General features: G+C 42.6%; 3 protein-coding genes across 3 annotated transcripts; 2 read left to right on the forward strand and 1 right to left on the reverse strand.

Moving 5' to 3' along the window:
• Positions 1 to 161: 161 nt before the first annotated feature.
• ETH_00015790 (uncharacterized protein) lies at positions 162 to 1,139 on the forward strand (the record flags this gene model as incomplete). The annotated part of the gene is made up of 1 exon (XM_013374646.1): positions 162 to 1,139. The coding sequence occupies one exon, from the start codon at positions 162 to 164 to the stop codon at positions 1,137 to 1,139; it is 978 nt and encodes a 325-aa protein (XP_013230100.1).
• A 311-nt stretch (positions 1,140 to 1,450) lies between these two features.
• Positions 1,451 to 6,682, reverse strand: ETH_00015795 (uncharacterized protein; the record flags this gene model as incomplete). Its single annotated transcript, XM_013374647.1, has 8 exons — positions 1,451 to 1,549; positions 1,884 to 2,683; positions 3,134 to 3,515; positions 3,856 to 3,998; positions 4,187 to 4,362; positions 4,561 to 4,704; positions 5,882 to 5,961; positions 6,257 to 6,682. The coding sequence occupies 8 exons, from the start codon at positions 6,680 to 6,682 to the stop codon at positions 1,451 to 1,453; spliced, it is 2,250 nt and encodes a 749-aa protein (XP_013230101.1).
• Positions 6,683 to 11,082: 4,400 nt separating this feature from the next.
• Positions 11,083 to 16,895, forward strand: ETH_00015800 (uncharacterized protein; the record flags this gene model as incomplete). The annotated part of the gene is made up of 9 exons (XM_013374648.1): positions 11,083 to 12,085; positions 12,343 to 12,403; positions 13,174 to 13,378; positions 13,672 to 13,724; positions 13,907 to 14,692; positions 15,084 to 15,212; positions 16,045 to 16,197; positions 16,443 to 16,565; positions 16,796 to 16,895. 9 exons carry the CDS (start codon positions 11,083 to 11,085, stop codon positions 16,893 to 16,895), a joined length of 2,613 nt encoding a protein of 870 aa, XP_013230102.1.
• Between the last annotated feature and the right edge of the window lie 1,126 nt (positions 16,896 to 18,021).

An 18,021-nucleotide genomic window follows, 5' to 3' on the forward strand; every position in this document is an offset into this window, starting at 1 on the left:
GTGTTTTTCCTTCTTTTGAAGAACAAGAGGTTCCCAGCTAAACATCGAGGTGTCTGTACACCTCAGTGCGCCGGGCGCGAGCACTAGCCGCCGCCCCCGCGCCGGATCTGCGCACACAGGGATATATCCATCAGTTTAATTTAATTTAATTTTTAATTAAAATGAATTTATTATATTTTAATTTTATTTTTGCTTCTTTCGGGGATCGCGGGGGCCGTCCGCGCTTGCCGCTTCCTGCTGCAGCCCCGCTGGCCTTCAGTTTGCTGTTTTTCGCCTCTCTATTTGCCGCGTTTGCTGCAGATGCAGCAGCAGCAGCACCAGCCCCAGCAGCAGCAGCAGCAGCACCAGCCCCAGCAGCAGCAGCAGCAGCACCAGCAGCACCAGCAGCAGCACCAGCAGCAGCAGCAGCAGCACCAGAGGGAGGAGCTGAAGAGGAGCATGCAGAGGCCGGGGAAGGCCTTTATGAATACCGAAAAGTTGGGACGGAGTTGGTGGACTTGTGGCGTACGTACACCTCAATGGGCGAGGCCCTGAACCATTTGCTGCGGGACTACAACGTAGCTTTGCTGCAGCAGCAAAAGGTGGAGGTTTCTGGGATTTTGGCAGCAAAGCACAAGGCAGCAGCAGCAGCAGCTGCGAAGGCTGCTGCTGCTGCTGCGCCTGCTGCTGCTGCTGCTTCCGGGTCCCTCAGGCGCCGCGCAGCACTTCAAAAGGAACGCGAGAAGCAGCAGCGCAAACAGGCGCTGCTGCTGCTGCTGCATGCAGAGGCCACTCAGCTGAAAGAACTGAAGCAGCAAATCAAAAAGATAGACGAAAGAGTTGGGAAACTCCCCCCCTACAGCAGTGCTGCTGCTAACATTGCTTTGATTCGCTCGGGTGCTGCTGCTGCTGTTAATGTGGCGCAGGCGCTGAACAGTTCTGCTGCTGCTCTGTTTCACCGCGCGCTGCAGCAGTACGTGGGGCTGCTGCAGCAGTTCAGCAGCAAACAAAAAGAATTGTTTCTTTTAATTCAAAAAATAAAACAAAATGCTTTTGATCAAAGAGAAAGACTTTCGCTAATTGAAAACGAGGCGCTCTTCGACAGAGCTTTCGACACTGACGCCTCCATGGCCTTCAACTTGGCGGGAAAGCTGCAATGAGCGTTTAATCTTTGCAGCAATTAACTCCAATTCAACTCATTTGCTTTTTAATTTATAAATTAAACTATTTTAATTCACTTATTTTAATTTAAATGGCCATTTGAATTCCTTCCGGCCAAAAAAGACGTGGTCAAGAGGTGCGCATACACCCCAAGCTGCGCATACACCCCAGAGCCTAGTCCGCCGCTTCGAAACGAAGCCGCTCTTTCCGGACTCTTTCATTTATCATTTTAAATAATCCCGAATGTTTTAATTACTTTTAATTTAATAAATTTAGATTAATTAATTCAATTTCTTCGTTTTTTCGCCAGTTATTCCCCCTTTCGCACCATCACCGCAGCCGCCTGCTCAGACCTCAAGATTGTCAGGTTCGCCAGCTTCTTGATTATTTGGCAGCGCTCTTGCTGCATCTGCAAATAAATAAACAAATAAATAAATAAATATATAAATAAATAAATAAATAAATAAATAAATAAATAGATAAATAATAAAAATTTGACAGAGAAATTAGACCAAGTGGCGCATTTGCGGGAAACACTGAGTTTTTGCATGCAATGGGTAATTTCATTTTATTTAAAATTGCATTTTTGAATATTTAAAAAGAATATTCAAAAGGGCTTTTGCATGCAACATATCCAGACTGCTTTGCAAAACAAAACAAAACAATTTATAGAAGACAAAAAGCAAACTCAAAACAAAAGCCAGGTGGAAACAAACGCATGCAACTTTGGGGCTTTGCTGCACCTGCTGGTAATGGCCCAGCAGCCCTCGTGCTGCAGCAGCAAAAGCCCCAGCCTTTGCTGGTGCTGCTGCAGCAGCAAAGTTGGCTTTGAAGCGCCACCGCAGCAGCTCCACCCCCTGCACTTCCAGGGCCCCCAGCAGCACAGCCATTAGACCAATGGTCCCCAAGAAGAAGGCTGTGGGACGGAACCCAGAAGGACCACTGGCCTCTTCGGGGGGCCCCCCGGGGAGCCCCCCGGGGGGCCCCTCGGGGGGCCCCTGGGGGGTCCCCCGGGGGGCCCCTGGGGGGGCCCCCGGGGCCCCCCCTGCTGCTGCTGAGGCCTTGGGGGGATTTTTTAGATTTGCAAAACGCGGGTGGAGATAATCAAATGTTTGTACAAGTGTATGTACACCTGAAACCAGCAGCCGCACCAACGGCAAGTTCGGCACTGCAGCAGCAGCAGCAGCTGCTGCTGCTGCTGCGGCATCTGCTGCTGGTGCCTCTGCCGCTGCTGATTCTCCCGGGACTCCCGCTGCTGCTGGTGCTGCTGCTGGTGCTGCTCCAGTCGCAGCGTCTGCAGCAGCGGCGGCGCTGCTGGCAGCCGCCCCCGCAGCAGCAGCAGCAGCACCGTGCCCATCGTCATCATCATCAGCAGCAGCAGCAGCAGCAGGAGGAGCTGCAGCAGCAGACTCCGTGGTTTCGGGGTCCAGCAGCACCTCAGCCAGCGCCAGCAGCAGCAGCGCCTCATTTAAAGCTCTTTCTGTCTCGTCGAAGGCGGCGGTCTCAACAGCAGCAGCAGCAGCAGCAGCAGCAGCTGGGGGAACTGCGCAGGCCAGCCGAGGCAAATAAAACACAAAACTCGAAATAAATGCAAAAGTGAAATAAAAGTATTTATTTATTTCCAATGCTTCTTGAAGCAGCGGCAACAAAGCTACGTCTTTTCTTTTTTTCTTTTAAATATTTAAATGGATTTGTTTCTCTTCTTATTTGTTTTAATTCATTTCCCAGTCTACGAGCTGCCTCCTGGGTTGGCTAGCTAGCTGTTGCTGGCTAGCTGTGGCTAGCTAGCTATGGCTGCCTAGCAGTAACTGGCTAGCTGTAGCTAGCTAGCTATGGCTAGCTAGCTACAACTGGATAGCTGTAGCTAGCTAGCTGTGGCTAGCTAGCTGTGGCTAGCTAGCTGTGGCTAGCTAGCTGTGGCTAGCTAGCTGTGGCTAGCTAGCTGTGGCTAGCTAGCTGTGAAGATATCTGACTGCAGACTGCCGCGTCTTACCCGCATTTTGCTGGTCCGCTGCCTCTGCGTCATTTTGGCAGTCTCGTTTTTCGCTGCTGCTGCTGTTGCTGTTGCTGTTGCTGCTGTTGCTGCTGCTGCTGCTGATGCTGCTGCTGCTGCTGCTGCTGCTGGTGAGGGGGTCGGCTTCGTCGAGTCGGGTGTACAGACAGGTGGCGATTTGGGTGAGCATTTGTCGGGCGACGTTGGCGATTTCTTTTTTTTCATTTATTTCATTTTTGTTTACTTTGTTGGGTTTAAAATGAATTTTGGATTTTAAAATCAAAAACAAAAACACCCGCAGCAAACTCGAAAGCTGCTCGTCGCCAAAAGTCGAAATATCGGCAGAGACAAAAACCGCAGACAGCAAATCCACCAGCAAGTGCTGCATGCAGCAAAACCCAAAAGTTGAGCTTTTATTAATTAATTAATTAATTAATTAATTAGTTGATTAATTAATGGATTGATCGTTTTTAATAAACTGAAATGCTTTTGGCTTTTTATTTGAAAGCCGGCGGCTATTTTTGACCCGCTAGGGTGTACAGACGCCTGAGTATTGCAATTTTCTCTCCATTTAATTTGCACAATGGGTTTTTTTAAATATTCAATTCATTTTATTAAATGAATTAAGTGAACTAAGTGAATTAAGTCAGTCAACAATTAAAATAATGGAATTAATTGAACGTTTTAAAGCGGGTTGTTTGCTGCTCCTGGGATGTACGTACAGCTAGCTGCATCCCCTGCGCCGTCAAAATGCTTCTTCCCTGATGGACTTCTTCGAAAGCCCAAGAGGAAAAGAACAAAAGAAAAGAAATGTTTTCGAAAGTGGCGGAGAAGAGTTGGCGTTGTTGTTGGCGGCTGCGTCCAGCTGTACGTACACCCCAGCAGCGCGCGCAAAATCGCAAGCGCGGCGGCCCAAACGGTCCATTTGTTTGCAAAATAAGCAAAAAGACTATTTTTAAAAAGACAAACTTGAATTAAAAGGCAAAGAAACCTTAAAAGAAGCGAAAGGCCAGTTTAGTGAGCTCAAAATGCCGAAAAAAGCCGCTAGCCCACCCCCGATTTGCTTCAAAAGTGACAAACTGCAAATCAAATAATCCACAAGTCCCCCTCGAACTAAAGAACAGCAAATTTGGCGCTTCGCCTCGGATGCCGAAACGACTCCAAGTTCGTCTCTGCGTCTCGCGAGCTTGAGGAGTCTTCTTTGGAATTCGCAGTTGCTGCAGGGGCACCTGAAAGTGGAAAGTGGAAAAAAATTGAAAACGCTTTCAAAACCTCTTCTTCTTCCAAATGCAACCGACACGTTTAAAGCCCTTTTCAAGACGCTTCCAACGGCTACCCCGGCACTGCCCTGTCGATACACCGCAGCGCTGCATGCGTGCATGCAGCTGCATACCTGGGGTGTACGTACACCCGAGAAAGCCGCGGACCTCGGGTGTACGTACACCCCAGAAAGCCCACCTTTCGCCGCCGCATGCAAAGGCCCCCGCAGCCCAACAGAAAGAACTCGAAAGTGCGCGGCGAGCCAAAGAAGGTCCCAAACCAAAAGTGGCAATTGCTGCTGCAGCTTGGAGCTGCGGAGACACCCTCACAGTGGCTGGGGTGTACGTACACCGCAGCAGGGGCCCGCGGGTTCGAAGCGAAATTAATAACGCAAAGTTCAAAAGAAACAAAAAGAAAAAAGGTGCAGCTGGAGGGCTGGACAAGGCGCGAGAAAAGAATTAATTGGAAAAATAAAAGTGGAAACAAATCGGAAAAGAATTCGGAAAAGACCGGGGGCGCGCCAGCAACGGGGTGTCCGTACACCCCGCGTACCTGCATGCGAAGCAGCTCTTCTTTGTTTGTTGTTTCATTTATTAAACTATTTTTAAAATTTAATAAAAGTTCAAAACAGTTAACGCGCGAGAAGCAAAGCGCCATTCTCTCCACCTGAGTGTACATACACCGCAATCCACTCCACATAAACACTTCGGGATTTTCTGTCCAGAATTTCATTTTTTATTTTCCAAACTTTTCCGCACTTGTATGCATTACTCAATTAGTTAATTAATCAATTAATTGCAATAAAAGAGTCAAAAAGGAATTTAAAAGAATTTAAAAGAATTAAAAAGAATTAAACAGAATCACAAAGAACCAAATTAATTCAATTAATTCAATTAATTCAATTAATTAATTGAATTAAAGTAATTACTTTAATTAATTTTATTAAATTTTTAAATACATTAGATTAATCAAATTAATGAAATGCAACTAAGTAATTATTTACAAACCACTCTATGGGGCGGAAAAGTCCAAAGCGCAGAATAGAGAAGTCTGAGGGCGGCGAGCTGGAAGTGGGATTTCCTTTTATTTTTTATTTCTTTTTTTGTTTCTTCAAATTCTTTATTTCTTTCTGCATTAATTTCGCAATTATTTAATTGATTTAATTGATTTAATTGATTTAATTGATTTGTTTGATTTGTTCGATTTGTTTGATTTGTTTGACTTGTTTGCTTTGATTGATTTGTTTGGTTTAATTGATTTAATTGATTTAATTGATTTAATTCCATTTCTTTTGTTGAAGTTGTTTCTTCCAATTCCGGGAAACTCCCGGTGGTGCTGGTGGAAGCGGCTGCAGGGGCGTTTTCGTAATTTGCGATTTCTGGATTTTGAGTTTTCAAAAAAGAAATTAAACTTGAAATAAATAACTGCATGCGCTCCAATTCGTTGGACTTCCAATTAATGTCGACATAGTAAGAGTCTCTTTCCGACAAAAAATAAATCAAAAGAGAAACAACTCCCATGTCGTCGTCGAAGGGGTCCAGTGACACCAGCGCGAGCTGTTCGTACACCTGAACGCCAAGTGCAAGTTGCGAGCATTTTGGCTCCCAGTTGGTCCAAAAGAAGATAAATTTAATTTATAAATGATTTAAAAACAAAATAAAACTTTTAAAATGCAAAAAACGCGAAAATTCCATCAAAATAACCCACCAAAAGTTGGATCGCGAAGCCAACAGATGCACGTCGGAAGCGGAAACTTGAATTCTGCTGCTGCGGCTGTCTGTGATGTGTTTTTCTTTGAATTTTGTTTCAATTTTAAATACTTTTTGAATTTAATTTCATTTATCTTCTTTTTTGTTTTCTCACATTCAAAATGCGCTCGATGGCGCCGGCGCTGACCCCGCGGGGCTGCTGCAGGATGCGGCAGTAGAGTGTATGTACACCGCAATCGAAGAAGGCCTCGGCGACTTGGCTTTCTTTGCGCGCGAGTTCTTGTTGGAACTTAAACCTTTGAATTGGGTTATTCTTTGCATTTAATTCTTTTTCTTTTTCTTTTTTACTTTCTTTTTCTTCTTTATTTCCTTTTTCTTCCACTTCCCCCGCCCACTCCCGCGCCGCCTCCGCCCGCGCCTCCAGCCGCTCCGCCGCCACTGCGTCCGCCACGGAGTGTACGTACACCTCAACGCCCCGCATGTCCCCCTCCGCCAAAAGCGCCTCAGCAGCTTCCAAAGCGCATTTCAGATCTGCAGCAAACTCGGGCCTCCGGGGAGGCCTTTTGTATATTCCTGGCATTTTATTTGGTCCAGAAGACGCTCGAAAAGGGGCTTTAGTGGCTCAGTTTCGGGTGTATAGACACCCCAAAACGCGGAAACGCGAAGGCAAAAAAAACGGAATCAGAAAATATGTTTTAAATCCTTTTCAAACTTTTAATTCAACTTGAAATGCTTTTGGCTACTTTTGAAGTGTGCAGACAGCCCCTGCGGCCCGATCTGCCGCTAAAAGAATGCAAAAAAGAAATAAATGGAGTTTTGATTCCTTAAGTTTGAATTATTTTCAAATTTCATTCATTTGAATGCAAAAAAGGAAAAAAATGCCAAGGACAGCTACCAATTCGCAGCCCCAGAAGCTGCGTGCTCGCGCTGCTGCTGCTGCTGCTGCTGCTGCTGCTGCTGCTGCTTTCGCGGCAAGAGCAGCAGCAACTCCACAGCAGCAGCTGAAATATTAAAAAATAAAAAGGTTTGCTTTTTAAATTCTTTTATTTTAACTTTAATTAACTTTAAAAGCAACAAATCCATTTGGCTCTGTGCGCCGCAACAGCCAGAGCCGTGTGCAGTCGCCAGCGGTGCAACTGGCGCTGCGAAAAGCGCGGAATGAAGCAAATAAGCATTTCAAATGAACATTTTTAATAAATAATGTAAATTATTGTTTTAAATAATTGTTTTAAAAGCATTTAAATATATTTTTAAGGGTGATTTCTCCAGAGGAGTTCGGGTGTCGCCGCGGGGCTGAAGTGACTCTGCGTGTACACCCCAGCAGCGCGCGGCCAACTAAAGTGGAAACAGCCCAATTTTGCTCCTTTTGGACTTCTTTTGAGCTTCTTTCAATTCAAATAAGTGATTAATTGCAAATTAAATATTTAAATAATTAAATAAAAACGAAAAAGGTATATTTGATCGGTATTTGAAGAGGCCTGGGATAAAGTGTCTGTGACGGAGTATCACGGAGTATCACCGCAGCCACTCGCGACCCACAGCATGCATGCGCCGCTCCGTCTCTGCTGAAACTGCTGAAATTCTCAATAAAATTGTTTTAATTTAATTTTAAATTAATTTAAAAACATTTTTATTTTCAAAAATTAACATTTGGCCAACAAATGGCCAAAAACAGCGGAGAATTACCCCCAGAGTCGTCAGCGCCACTCACAGCGGTTCTCAAACTTGAAAAAAATTCAAAATTTGAACTAAAGTTCCACCATTTCATCAAATTACGCAAAAATATATCAAGGTTTGAATTAAATTTCCATTATTATTGCCTTTTTCTTTAAAATTTCCCCAAATTTGAATTAAATATCCATTATTTTAGTCATTTTCTTGAAAAGGTCTCAAAATTCGAACTAAATATCCAACTTTTCATGAAATTACCCCAAAATATCTCAAAATCTGAATTAAATATCCACCATTAAATGCATTTTTTATAAAAGTTTCAAACTTTGAGTTAAATATTCATCAATAAATGCACTAACTTGAAAGTACTTCAGGCTTTGAATTAAATATTTATCATTTCAAACATTTTCCTGAAAAGTTTTGATTTTAATATTCAAATTTATTTCATTTTGTTTGCCTGCAGCAGCTGCTGCAGCAAAAACAGCAAATTGTGGCTATTTCATTTTCAAATATTGTAAAATATAATATTGCAAACGAAATGGATATAAACCTTTTAATTAATTATTCTTTCATTTACTTTTTGAATGCTTTTCATTAAATTCCAAAGCGAACTGCTGCATGCACTGCAACTCTTGCATGCTTCTCTCTGGCTGCATGCAAGCAGCTTGCTGCTGCTGCTACTGCTTCTTCTGCTGCTGCTGCTGCTGCTGCTGCTGCTGCTGTTGTTGCTGCTGCTGCTTCAGAATAGCCTCACCTCTTGTAAAGATACTTTTAAGGCTTTATTTTAATTTCTTATGGAATTTAAAAATACTTTATTGTGCTTAATTTTGAAATTTAAAAATATTTCATTTTAATTAATTTCGAAATAGCTCATTAGACTTTTCCCTTAATGGAAGCCCGCGGGTATTCATTTTTGTAGAAAAGTCCAGCACAAAACATTTTAGTTTTTATTTTTAAAAAATAAATTTAATTTGAAATAAAAACAATAAAATACTTTTGCTTCTCAACTTGGCAGCAACTTCGCTGCACTTGTCTTCTGCTGCAGCACGTAGTGTTGCTGCTGCGCTGCAGTTGGCTGGCAGCAGCAGCAGCAGCAGCAGCAGCGCAGCAGCAGCAGCAACAAGCACCGCAGCAGCTGCTGCTGCAGCAGCAGCAGCTGCTGCTGCTGCTGCTGCTGCTGCTGCTCTGCAGCTGGAGGCGAGCAAAGAATGAGCAGGAGCAAATGCCCATTAGGAAATCTCTTGGCATTTTCAGTTTGAAAAATAATTAATTTTTTAATTTTCAATTTAAAGAAATATACTTTTTAGTTAAAATATAAAATATATTTTCAGTTTTCAAAAAGAATCCCAAATGGGAAATGCCCAAATTAAAAGACCCTCAAAATTAAAAAAAAAAAAATTTATAAAATGCTTAAAACAAATTTTAATACATACTTTTATAATAATAATACTAATAATAGTACTATTTATTATAATAATGCATCATTATTATTGTAATATAATATTATAATATATTAGCAATTAACTTGATTAATTATTAAACTAATTAAAAGCATCATTAACAATAATAAACTATTTAGTTAGTTAATTAATTAATTAATTAATTAATCAATTAATTAATTAATCAATTAATTAATTAATTAATTAATATTACTATTTAATTAATCAATCAATTAATCAATCAATTAATTAATTAATTAATTAATTAATAGTTAATTAACTAATTAAATAGTATTATTGTTAATTAATTAATTAATTAATTGATTAATTAATTAATTAATTAATTAATTTATTTATTTATTATTAAATAAATTGAAAGTATAATTCAAATAAACACTTTCCGCTAGAAAGTCAATCAGCAGCTTTTGATGCTGCAGCAATTCCCTTTAAATATAAATACTTACATAAATCAATTATAAATACTTTTACAAATTAATTATAAATACTTTTATGAATTAAAAATAAATGGTTTAATGAAGGTATGTATAATTAGTTTATAAAAGTGTTTATAGCACTTTTATAAAGATATTTACAATTAATTTATAAATATATTTATCATTAACTTGTAAAGATATTTATAATACCTTTATAAAGATATTTTTACAAACTTTTAATTTAAGGAAATTCATAATACCTTTATTAAGATATTTACAATTAATTAAAAGCGATATTTATAATACCTTTTAACAACACCTTTGTAAAGACAATTATAATTAAGTTGGAAAAATATTTATAATGCATTTATCAAGACATTTATAATTAATAATAATATATATATATTATAATAGTTATAAAAGTACGTATAATATCCTTATAATGGAACTCTTATAAAGATATTTATAGTACCTTATAAAGGCATTTGTAATTAATTAAAAAGGACATTTATAGTGCTTTTATAAAAGCATCTTTATAAAGTTATTTATAATTCCCCACAGAGCATGCAAGGAGAACTGCAGCAACACTGCAGCAACACTGCAGCACAACTGCAGCAAAACTGCAGCAAAACTGCAGCAAAACTGCAGCAAAACTGCAGCAAACTTTCTCTAAGTACAGATCTTTTTGTTTGAACTGCTGCTGCAGCGCCCTTGGAGCCAGGTTTGCTGCAGCAGCAGTGGACCCTCGCGAAACCTCTGTGCTGCTGCTGCTACACAAAGTCACAGTTTGCTGCTGCTGCTGCTGCTGCTGCTGCTACTTCTGCTACTTTTGCTCCTCTCGGGTCTAAAAGGAACAATTTAATCTGGTCATTGCTTATTTATTTCTTTAAATGCCTCTTGTGGCAGCTTTCTTGCCGCGCTCGTGCAGCAGCAGCTGGTTCCCAGAGCCCTGGAGAGCTGAACTGCGGAAACAGGCGCTATATTGGTAAAACCAATGAAAAAAGCCTCTGGAAAACAAGAATTATTGCATTTAAAAAGCAATAGTTGGTCAAAGTTTTGGTTTTTGTTTTAAATTTGAAAACGAGGCGCCGGTGCATGCCTGACGACCAGAGTCCGTCAAGCTGTACATACACTGGAAGGCATTTGGCTTCGTTGCAACAGTAACCGCGTCGATCCATAACTTTTTGTGCAGCATTTTTTTTAACTGAGTGAATTTGAATATATTTGGAGTTTTAAATTCGTTTTGGATTCCGAAGAGGCAGCGGAAGGGTCGTGTGAGGGGCCCCTGCTGCTCTGACCTCCTGGCTGGCGGGAGGAACGCAGCTAGGGGTTTCGCGTGTCTTTTGCTGCAGCAGCAGCAGCAAGTTGAGTTTTAAACAGCAAAAGCTCGGAAATAAGAAGGACTTTGGCCTTTTTTTCGAGCAAAGTCCACAAACATGCACGGCAGACGCCGCGCAGACCTGCTCCCGCTGTCTGCTGCCAAGCAGCAGCAGCAAAGGCAAAAGATCCGCCAGGGCTTTGCGCTGCTGCAGCAGCTGCTCAGCCAGCGCGCTTCAGGTGTACGTACACCTCAGGTCCTGCAGGCCACCCGAAAGCTCATCGAGTTCCACCCGGAACTCGCCACCATTTGGAGCTACAGGCGCGAGGCCCTCAGCCACATTCTGCAGCAAACCACGCAGCCCAGCAGCAGCAGCAGCAGCAGCGGCAGCAGCAGCAGCAGCGGGAAGGATGGCTGTGACGGAGGCAGCGACGGGGCCAGCACCCCCACGACCAGCAGCAGCAACAGCGGCGCGGCGACCGCCGCGACTGCCGACAGCAGCAGCAGCAGCAGCAGCAGCGCGTGCAGCATCTGCAGCGCTGCTGCTGCTGCATGCGCGGCGCTGCAGCAGGAGCTGCTGCTGACTTCGGATTTGCTGCGCAAAGGCACCACCAAGGCCTATTGCCTTTGGCTGCACCGCAGCTGGGTCTTGGCCAAGCTGCTCGAGTGCCAGCTGGCGAAGGATGCGCAGCACCAGCAGCAGCAGCAGCAGCAGCAGCTGCTGCTGCAGGAGCAGCGGCAAGAGCAGCAGCAGCAGCTGCAGGAGCAGCGGCAAGAGCAGCAGCAGCAGCAGCAAGTGCAGGAGCAGCAGCAGCAGCAGCAGCAGCAAGGGGGTGGCGGCTGCAGCTCGGAGTGCGGCGCTGCTGCTGCAGCAGAGCTGCTGCAGCAGGAAGTAAATGCATGCGAGAAGCTGCTGAGCGAAGGAGACAACAGAAACTTCCACTGCTGGCAGCACAGGGCCATGGTCTTGGTCTGGAGACAGGCGCTGCTCAGGTACCAGCAGCAGCAGCAGCAGCAGCAGCAGCAGCAGCAGCAGCAGCAGCAGCAGCAGCAGCAGCAGCAGCAGCAGCAGGGACAGGAAGTTTGCAAGACAAGTGAGGCAGCAACTAAGGGGACTTTTGGTGCGCGCTTTTTGTTCACAAGAACAGCAGCAGCAGCTGCTGCTGCTGCGGCAGCAGCAGCTGCTGCTGCTGCAGGAGCAGCGGTCGCATAATAGAAGCAGCCGCTGCTGTCGCTGCAGCTGCAGCCAAAAGGGGTCAAAGCTCGCCGGGCTGCACGTACATCCTGCTGCTGCTGCTACCGCTGCTGCTGCTACTGCTGCCGCTGCTGCTGCTGCTGCTGCTACTGCTGCTGCTGCTGCTGCTGCTGCTGCGCGCAGGCCTGTGGCAGGAGGAGGAGAGCAGCAAGGCGGATAGGGACTTTTGTTTGTCTTTAATTCAGTCGGACTTCTCGAATTATTCCGCGTGGCACTTTCGGGCGCTGCCGCTGCTGCTGCTGCTGCTGCAGTCGGAAGCAGCAGCAAAAGAGGAGATGGAAATGCTGTGGCAGGCGAGCTTTTGCTGCAGCTTTTTCGATTCCTCTGCTCTTTTGCTGCTCCAAACATCGCAATTTTATTTTTATTTCATTTGATTTAAATTGTGTTTCTTTTCTTCTTTAAATGCATGCAATTTTGCCTTTTCTTCCTTCCAAAGTGCCTCGCCTGCATGCACCGTTTCAGGTGTACGTACACCTCGCGAGCTGCATTTGCTCTAAATGCTGGTTTGCTGCAGCAGCCGGCCCACGCGCGTTTGCTGCTGCTTTTTGCTGCTGCTGCTGCTCTTTTTTTGCTGCTGCTTCCATCTTGCTGCTGCTTTCTCTTTGCTGCTGCTGCTGCTGCTTTCTTGCTGCTGCTGCTACTGCTGAGGATTTAAATGCATTATCGCTCTCTGCACGCATTTGTAATACTGAGAAAAACATTTAAACAAGATTTATGTCCAAATAAAATTAATTTTTAAATATAATTTATTTTAAGTAAAGTTTATTTTTAATTTTAATTCACAAGACCATAATTCTCTTAATTGCAAAAGTTAGGCTTTTCCTGCGGAAGCGTTTAAAAAGCATTTTATTCTTTTGCTGTCTGTTTAAATCCTTTCACGTCTCCAGGATTCATTTGCTGCCTTTGCTGCTGCTGCTGCTGTTGCTGCTGCTGCTGCTGCTGCTGGTGCTGCAGGGATTGTACACTGACCCGAAGGACCAAAGTTTGTGGCAGTATTATTTTCGGCTGTTGTCTTCGAGCCGCGCGGAGTGTACAGACAGCTTGTTGTCAGTGCGCTCCTTCTCTCCAAACAATTTTCTTCACACTTTATTTTTCTTCTTCAAACTGCCCTGCGCAGTTGCTGCAAAACAGACGCGCGTCTTCCTGCTGCAGCAAGGCGGTACGCAGCAGCAGCAGCAGCAGCAGCAACAGCAGCAGCAGCAGCAGTGAAATTTGCTGTGCCTTAAGAGGTAGTGCTAGCTCGAGAGTGGCAATTTGCTCAATTCTGGAGCTGAAAGAAATAATTGTTTTTAAACACAAGAGCAATTCGTGCTGCATGCACTTGCCTCTTCATTTACATATTTATACATTTACACATTTATATATTTATAAATATTTATATATTTATAGTTTTATATATATATATTTATATATATATATATGCGTGCGTTGGGGTGTACGTACACCTCGCAGCTGCAGAGCCGACGCCGCTGGTGGGCCAGTGGTCACCACTTTCTTCATTTTACGTTTTTCGCACGAGCGGCTGCGCCCCGGAGTGCGTAAAGAGAAACTAAATGAAAAATAAAATAAATAAATAAACTAATTGTTGAGAATATTGCCGGAGTTGGCGAAAAGTCGAAACTTTGCATGCGCGCGCCCCGCCGGTGTACGTACACCCCAGCGCCGCAACGTCTTCTTTTTGCTGCAGGGGAAGCAGCAGCTTTTCGGGCGCTGCAGTGTCTGCAGTGTGGCGGTTCACAGTAAGTTCTGGAGAGTCTGCAGCAGCAGAAAAGAATTCTTTGTTCGAAGTTTCCAAAATCCAGCTTCTCTTTGTCCACTTTGCTGCTGCTGCTGCTGCTGCCGGCCCCGTGGCCGACGCAGCCAAAGGCATTCACGCCTTTCACCTCCGCAGACTTTTTGCTGCTGCTCCAAATCTGAAAAGTCTTTTTTGCTGCTCAGCGGAGGCCCCGCAGCAGGGCTTTTCCTGGCTCTGCTACGCCCTCGCTCCCGAAGCTCCTGCTGCTGCTGCTGCTGCTGCTGCTGCAGAGGGCGCAGCAGCAGCAGGGGGCGCTGCAGCGCCAGATGGCGCAGCAGCAGCAGACGGCGCAGCAGCAGCACCAGAGGGCGCAGCAGCAGCAGCAGATGGCGCAGCAGCGGCAGCAGATGGCGCAGCAGCAGCAGCAGATGGCGCAGCAGCAGCAGCAGCTGCTGCTGCTGCAGCGGGGGAGCAGACCAGCCGCTGGGCCATCATCAGCAGCGCGGACTCCAGCGGCTGCTGCTGCGGATGCAGCAGCTGGAGCGTGGCTGGGGCGCTGCAGCAGAGCGCTGCTGCAGTTGCTGCAGCAGCGGCAGGTGCAGCAGCAGTAGAGGCTGCTGCTGCTGCTGATGGGAAGCTGCCGCGCCACATCAGCTTCTCTTTAGCTGCTGAAGAGCTGCAGCGCATTGAAGAGTTTCTGCTGCTGGAGCCCAACTGCAGCAACGCCTATTTGGCCATGTGTGTCTTCTACTACTTCATTTCATTATTTTACTTTATTTTATTTTATTATTTTTAGTTTAATGCCATTTATTTTTATTGTTTATAGTATGCATGCCATTTAGCTCCTGCATGCGCTTTGTCTTGTCTTTATTTGTTTATTTCTGCTGCCGATCTAGTGGATTTGTTGCTGCTCTTTTGCCATTCTTTTATTTTATTTTTTGCTTTTTTTCCTTTTATTTGTCTTTTATTCTCAGTCTTTTCTCCAATCTGCTGCAGCAGCTTTTTAGTTTTCCTTTAATGTTTTCTTCGATCCATTCAAACCCCTCATGCCTACCACTCGCTGCTGCTGCTGCTGCTGCCGCTTCTGCTGCTACTGCTGCCGCTGCTGCTGCTGCTGCTGCTGCTGCAGGTCGCGTTTGCTGCGGGCTTTGGCCCCGCACGACTTTTCGAAAATGAGGAAATGTTTGGAAGGCTTAAAAAGCTCTTCGGATGTTATTCCTGGGGTGTACAGACACGAGGCGGCTTGCTGCAGCATACGGTGAGTGAGCAGCAGCTAATCAATTGAGAGTTTATTTATTTAATTGAATCATATTATTTATTTGTCTATTTGTTAGATCATGTCAATTAAGAATTTATCCTTTTTTTTTAATCGTATTAAAGAACTAATTTATTTGTTTTATTGGATCATATTTATTTTAATCGTATTAAAGAATCAATTTATTTGTTTTTTTGGATCATATTTATAAAGAATTAATTTATTCATTTTGTTGAATCATATAATAAAGAATTAATCAATTTACTTTTATTAAATCGCATTAATAAAGAACTAAACAATTAATTTATTTTATTAATTCATATAAAAGAATTAATTAATATTATCAAATCATATAATAAGAGGCAAACAATTATAAATTAATTTATTTTTATTAAATCAATTAATTCCTAATTTCTTATTGTCTATCATTTCGAGATGCTGCCATTTAAATGGCTGCAAAAGAAGAGTCAGTTGATGTTTAAGGACTTGTTTTTGAATTAAATATAATTGAATTAAATACATTTAAATTAAATACATTTAAATATATTTGAATTGAATATAATTGAATTGAATACGTCTAAATACAGTTAAATTGAATATATTTGAATTGAATACATTTCAATGAAATACATTTGAATTGAATACATTTGAATTAAATACATTTGAATCAATTATATTTGAATGAAATACGTTTAAGTTAAGTATTGAGTATATTTAAAGTAAACATATTTGAATCAGATACATGCAAATGAACTCCATTTAAATTAATTGGTGAAATGCCTCTCGAGCGCTCGCCGGGTGCATTCGGAAGGTGGCTGTTGGGGTGTACGTACAGCGAGCTGGTGCACGCGCAGCTGTCGAAAAGAAATTCTTTTTTGAAATTAAAATTTGAAAACAAAAAAGAAATCGAAAAGGTTCCTTACCCGTTGCTGCTGGAGGCTTCGGACGCGCATGCAATATCGCTGGCGGGCAGCGGCGTCACCGACAGGTGCGTCGAAGTCTTTCAAGTTTTATTTTATTTTAATTTCTTTTCAATTATATTTATTTTACTTTTTAAATCCACTCTTCTGCTCCCTTCGGCGCGGAACTCCGCCGACGTTCGAACCCGCTCCGCGCGCTGCATGCGCTGGGGTGTACGTACACTGCGTGCGCTGGGGTGTACGTACACCGCATGCGCTGGGGTGTACGTACACCGCGTGACACCGCATTCGCTGGGGTGTACGTACACCGCAGGTCGCTGCTGGACTGGCACGTGCCCTATTTGCCCTTTCTCCGGTCTTTGAAATTGGCCGCCACAAATATAACTTTGCTTTCTCTCGTTCTCCTCTCCGTCGCGCAGCTGCCGCACATTCAGAAGTGCGGAGGCTCTTCCCTTTTGCCGCTGCTGCGGTCTTGCTGCTGCTGCTGCAGCAGTGCTGCTGCTGCAGCAGTGCTGCTGCTGCAGTGCTGCTGCTGCAGTGCTGCTGCTGCTGCTGCTGCAGTGCTGCTGCTGCTGCTGGAGTGCTGCTGCTGCTGCTGCTGCTGCTGCTGCTCCTAGTTTGCAGCTTTGAAATGGTTTGATTAAATAAGTTTGTTTGCTGCTTCAGGGTGGATTTGGCCTTCTCAAAAGTGACTTGTTTAGAAGAAGATAAAATGCTTTCCGAAGAAAGTCTGCAAAGGGCTGTCCAGCAGTCTTCTTTGGAGTGAGAAAGTGGAAATGCTTTTATTCAAACTTCACTTCAGTTTTTTGTAATTCGAATTCAGTTTCAAGTTTAATTCGGATTTAATTTGAAGTTTTAATTTGAATTTTACTTCAAGTTCTTACTTTAATTCGAGTTTAATTTCAAGTTTTAATTTGAATTCAATTCGATGCTTTTATTCGAATTTAATTTGAAGTTTTTATTCGAATATAACTTGAAGTTTTAATTCGAATTTAATTTTGAGTTGTGTTTTGAATTTGAATTTGAAATTTTTAATTCGGACTTCAATTTAGTTTGAAGTTTTAATTTCGGTATTTGCATTTTTTTGAATTGAAAGCTTTAAATTCTAATTTGAAGTTTTAAGTTCTAATTTGAATTTGAAGTTTTAGATTCTAATGAAGTTATAAATTCTACTTTGAACTTGAAGTTATAAGTTCCAATTTGAAATTGAAATTTCAAATTCTAATTTGCATTTTTGAATTCGAAATTATAAGTTTTAATTTGCATTTGAATTTGAAGTCATAAATTTGACTTTGCATTTTTTCATTTAAAGTTCTAAATTTGAATTTGAAGTTCCAAATTCTAATTTGCAACATAGAATTAAATTTAAACTTTGGGACTTTTTGCTTTTCGTTTTCTCTTTGGACAACTTCTTTCAATTTTTTTAAATTCAGATTTAATTTGCTGCGCATGCTGCACCAACTCGTGCAAATTTATTTTGCAGATTTATCTTCAAACTTATTTTGCCAATTTATTTTGCTAATTTATTTTGCAATAAGTCTGCAAAACATGAATAGATTTGCAAAATTAACTTATGGAATAAACTTTCTTTCAAGTTTATTTTGCAAATTTGTTTTTGTTTTGCGAACTTTTTGAAGTTCCTGTTATTAGTCCTGTCGCCATTCCATTTTAACATTTTAATTTGATTTTTTCATTGTTACCCTTTTTGGAATTTGAGATTTTAAGTGGCGCAAAGAAAGAAATAAATGAAGTGAAATGAAATAAATGAAATGAAATGAAATACATGAAATGAAAATGACATAAGATGAATTGAAATAGAATGAAATGAAATAAATGGTTTGAAATGAAAATGAAATGAAATGAAAATGAAATGGAATGAAATGAATTCCATT

The sequence above is a fragment of the Eimeria tenella genome, genomic scaffold (genome assembly GCF_000499545.2).
Source record: "Eimeria tenella Houghton genomic scaffold, Eth_scaff22, whole genome shotgun sequence".
Classification (NCBI taxonomy): Eukaryota; Apicomplexa; class Conoidasida; order Eucoccidiorida; family Eimeriidae; genus Eimeria; species Eimeria tenella.